The 3,228-nt window shown below is 38.0% G+C and overlaps 1 protein-coding gene across 9 annotated transcripts in view; it reads left to right on the top strand.

The window, feature by feature from the left end:
* The window catches only part of HNRNPA3 (heterogeneous nuclear ribonucleoprotein A3), a 24,120-nt gene that overhangs the window by 7,822 nt on the left and 13,070 nt on the right, over positions 1–3,228 (top strand). For all 9 annotated transcript variants that reach the window (XR_001862380.1, XR_001862379.1, XM_017735580.1 and 6 more), the window contains exon 2: positions 2,845–2,956. Coding sequence is in view for 7 of the 9 variants with exons in the window: in XM_017735580.1 (XP_017591069.1) it covers positions 2,891–2,956 (66 nt within the window). In the remaining 2 variants the exon portion in view is untranslated. The remainder of the gene's footprint in view (positions 1–2,844; positions 2,957–3,228) is intronic.

The following is a 3,228-nucleotide window of genomic DNA, read 5'->3' as shown; positions in this document are numbered from 1 at the left end:
GGATGTTCTTGAACACACAGAATTGAAAAGCATTAAGATCGTTTAGTGCAGTACGGTGCTTCTCGCAGAACAATGCTGCTACGCGTTGCAGCACCTCCCTAATATCTCACCCCTGCCCAGGGGGAGTTAAAACGTGTTGAGAGCCTTTGCTGCTCGGGGGGGTGGGGGAAAGAAAAGTACAGAGTTCTTTTGCTTTTCTCCAAACCCCCAATTACACATGCAAAAGACCCACGACATTCGCTGGTATCCTGCCATGATCCTGGTGGGCAGTACGAAGAAGCAGTCCTGCACAAATGTAGAGGAACCATCCCTGCCGTACTTGGAGGGCATTAGTCACGACACTCTCTCCTTGCTTTTCTTCCCTTTCCTCAAAACTTAAAGTTTTTTTGCTCAAATGTTTCAGAGTATGGCAAGCAAAAATAGTGCATTTTTGTGTGTGTGGTGTTTATCTTTGCTCCCGTCATTCCTGAAACCTTAAATAATTCAGATCAGAGAAGCCAGCAGGTTACACTAGTTTCTGTTACTACGTTAAAAACAGAAGACACTGGATCACTTAGCAAAGCAGTTAAAAATAACTGTTTGGTGTAAGCAATTGCTTTAGCTGCCTCAGGGTTTAATAACTGGGAACGGTGATGTGTTCAAAGCTTTTGAAAGATGCTTCAGTAAAGCTTGGAAACCTATCATGTCAGGTATTAAGCTAATATCTTGGAGTTTTTTCCATGCACGTGTTCCTATTGGTGTTGGAAATACACTTCCAACACATTTAGAGCTGAGAATCAGTTTTTTCCTGCTTTTCACTTTTAGGTTTGGTAAAATACCCTACTGTATGCACTTTAGGTCCAACTTCAGTTGCTTACAGAAAAGACCAGTGTATTTCCGTAGTATTCTCTGTTTGAATGGGTGAACTTGCATCTTCATAATGTCTGGTTTGTTTCTGTTAGCTTCTTTTCTCCTGTAAGAAATAGAGCAGTATTATAAGTAATGAGGCATGTCCTGGTGTCTTTTATCGTAACTAACACATTTCCTTGGAGACTGTTTTAAGTTCTGTAGTTACCTTGCAGTATATAATTGCTCAGCAGTTTAGCTAGTGTTTAATAATAAAAGTATTCTAAATATTTTTATCTCGAGTTAAATAGAGTATTTTGTTGGTGATAAGAATCTAGTACTGTCAGCCTTAACAACTTTCTGTAAGGGAAAATAGGAATAGTTCTGAGCCAGGGCTGTGTCCTGCCTCAGCTGATGGTGTGCGTTAGCAAGGAGACAACTCCCTTTTTAACCCTCAAGGCCTTCAGAGGCCATTGGGGCAGGGACCATGCCCCGGAGCTTTATGTTGGCCAGTGTGGAGCCTCACTGGGGAAAGCAGTGGGTGACAACTTCAGAAGGGCATTGCATACTTTCCATTACTTTGAAAAGGTATTTAAATAAGCTTATCCCTTTCCTCCCTAACAATTTCTGAAGTTTTATTTCGCCATACAGCTAGTTTGTAGAAAGCCCCTGAAGTGTTATTTTCATACGTCCTATATATGACTTAAAAAACTGAACAGGTCAGTTAAAGCACTTACTGTCCTAGTATGTCTTAGGCCAAACTGATGTTTGATGTAAAGGATTTCAGGAGTACGTTTAACGTTGCGTAAAGAGGAACTGAAGATAATACACTTCTGCTGTACTCAATAAAACCTTTTAATTTATTTATGTGTTAAGTCATGATACTGATGATTTCACAGTTGAGTTTAATTTGAAACCGGATTTTAGCATGAAGTTATATTCAAGAATTTCCACTTTGAATAACAGCATATATTGCTCATTAGTAGGGACCTACCTGCCTGCCTTTCTGTATGCAGGAGCAAAATTTGCCAGAAGAAAACCTGAAAAAAAACCCCCTACAATCCAAACAAACAAAACCCCCACCTAATCTTGTAAATACCTATGCTTTTAAATGCAGCATAAGTATAGTTTTACTGAAGTATGTTAAATGTAGTTAACAATATTGCGTTTTGGCTACTGTAGTAGAGCTTCAAGAAACATCCAAAGTAGTAACGACTATTGGCCAAAGATACCAGTACGTTAATACTAAGAGTAACTGAATTATCCTAGAAAATTTTATAGAAAAGAGGCCAACGGGAACATGATTTTTTTATTTGAATGTATAGGTTCATCTACTGAGTTTATCTTGTAAAAGACTTCGTATTTGTAATGATACATACATTACATACATAGTACAGGGTAGTAATCAAATATGGCAGCAAAAGTAATGCAGATGCCCAGTGCTGTAGACTGCTGAGGATCGGCTGTTGAAGTTCTTGATGTTGCAAGGTAGCATCAGTAAAGGGTTCTTGTACTACTCTTAGTGGAAAATAAATCCTCTGGTTTTCCACAGTGCTGGATAGCTGATTACAAGAGGTTACACATCAGAAATTTCTAATAAGTGGTATTAGAAAAAATGTTACATGTTTTGGGGTTTAAAATCCATAGAAGCAGAATTTATATAGTGGGTTTGGGTATCAAAGGTAGAGTTTACTTGCTGTGTATTAGTTGTATTCACAATAGTTCTGTAAGACAGTAATAGATAAAGGTTTGCTACAGATTTGAGCATTAGTTTGTACTTAGTTATTCCAACAGTTGTAAAGTGAGCTTTACTAGGTTAGCAGATGTTCTTCCAGCTCTTTGTAAACATCTGCTAAATAGGCTGAGGCTTTTTATTCTACCCTTCTAAATACTTCAGGGATTTTTTTTTTCTACTTTAACCCGTTTCTTCCTGTAAACCACACCGGTGCATTGCAGCCAGAGGAGGCCCTGTGTCACCGGAACTGGGGTAAGTACTGACTTATCCAACCTGTTTTCTAGGTTTCCTAGATCTAAAAGAAAGGCCGAGTTAGAGTACCCTTCCAAAATGGCTGCTATTAAGGAAGAGAGAGAAGTGGAAGACTACAAGAGGAAAGGAAGACGATCCTCACAGGTGAGAGCATGGGTTTTTTCTATTAAAAATAAAGTAGTTTTAAGGGGAAAATATGGAAAAACCATTTCTATCTGATATATTAATATCTTTTTTTTTTCTACCTTCTTCATCCCCGTATTAGCGAGTAACTTTAAATTGCAGTTTATCACTTAAAATTTAAGGGGTGGGGTGTTAAGCATAATGGGGAAATTTTGCTTGTCTAGTTTCTGTTATAAGAAAACTGATTAAATATATGTTTCTGATTAAAGCAAGGTGTAATTATTAAGAAATTC

Source organism: Corvus brachyrhynchos, unplaced genomic scaffold (assembly GCF_000691975.1).
Source record: "Corvus brachyrhynchos isolate BGI_N302 unplaced genomic scaffold, ASM69197v1 scaffold255, whole genome shotgun sequence".
In the NCBI taxonomy this organism is placed as follows: Eukaryota; Metazoa; Chordata; class Aves; order Passeriformes; family Corvidae; genus Corvus; species Corvus brachyrhynchos.
Note: the sequence above shows the minus strand (reverse complement) of the source record. Positions and strands in the feature narration are given on the sequence as shown.